Source organism: Micropterus dolomieu, unplaced genomic scaffold (genome assembly GCF_021292245.1).
Source record: "Micropterus dolomieu isolate WLL.071019.BEF.003 ecotype Adirondacks unplaced genomic scaffold, ASM2129224v1 scaffold_39, whole genome shotgun sequence".
Taxonomy (NCBI): Eukaryota; Metazoa; Chordata; class Actinopteri; order Centrarchiformes; family Centrarchidae; genus Micropterus; species Micropterus dolomieu.
In genome coordinates this window covers 1-812 of record NW_025744042.1, presented here as the reverse complement: position 1 = coordinate 812, position 812 = coordinate 1, and the positions used below count along the sequence as shown (strand labels likewise).

The following is an 812-nucleotide window of genomic DNA, read 5'->3' as shown; positions in this document are numbered from 1 at the left end:
TTTTGGTGTCAGACTATTTGATTTATCGAGTGCTGTCAGAATGTAAAAGGATTTTCAACAATTATTACAAAGCACGCTTCTGAAATAAATTGCCGTCCCTGGCTGTAAGAAGCGATGTGACTTACAATCCTGCGTATGCTGAATATGCAAAATATCACAATTCTATGCTGTATCGATTTTTTATTTATAAATTCCCCCCCCCCACCCCTACTAAACAGTGACGTGTTTCTTCTCCTCAGTATATAGACTCAGCGTATTTGGAGCCGAGCACTCTGCAGGAGGAACCAGTGAAATACCACGAGGCGTGGCAGAAACTCTGCAGTGCTGAGTGAGTGCTGAGGGAACCCCTTTTAAATTTTGTTTGGGGTTTTTTTTGTAACAACAACCTCGACATTAAATGTGTAGTTACATCCAACAGTTCCCCCCCCTTCTGTCCTCAGTGGCATCCTGGTTCCAGGAGGTTTTGGTGTCAGAGGAACTGAAGGAAAGATTCAAGCCATCAACTGGGCCAGGAAACAGAAAATACCTTTTCTAGGTACAGGATGACCATGATCACATGCTTAACATTATCTTAATACTGTGATAAGTTTTATTTACCCACCCCCCTTTCAGATTTGTCATATTGAAATGAGTAGTAACGCACTACTTGTATATATGTTTCTGCAGGTGTGTGTCTTGGAATGCAGCTGGCTGTATGTGAATTTGCCAGGAATGTGCTTGGCTGGAAAGGTACTATTAATCTCCCTATGTGATAGGCCTGATTTGGTATAGTTTTTCGCTTTACCTGACAAAGAGTTGATGGCAGTGGCTAG

General features: G+C 42.0%; 1 protein-coding gene across 1 annotated transcript; it reads left to right on the top strand.

Moving 5' to 3' along the window:
- Window positions 1-239: 239 nt before the first annotated feature.
- LOC123967117 (CTP synthase 1-like) lies at window positions 240-800 on the top strand (the record flags this gene model as incomplete). The annotated part of the gene is made up of 3 exons (XM_046043139.1): window positions 240-328; window positions 441-535; window positions 667-800. Coding segments are annotated over 3 exons (270 nt in total), but the record flags the coding sequence as incomplete, so codon positions are not given.
- Window positions 801-812: the final 12 nt, after the last annotated feature.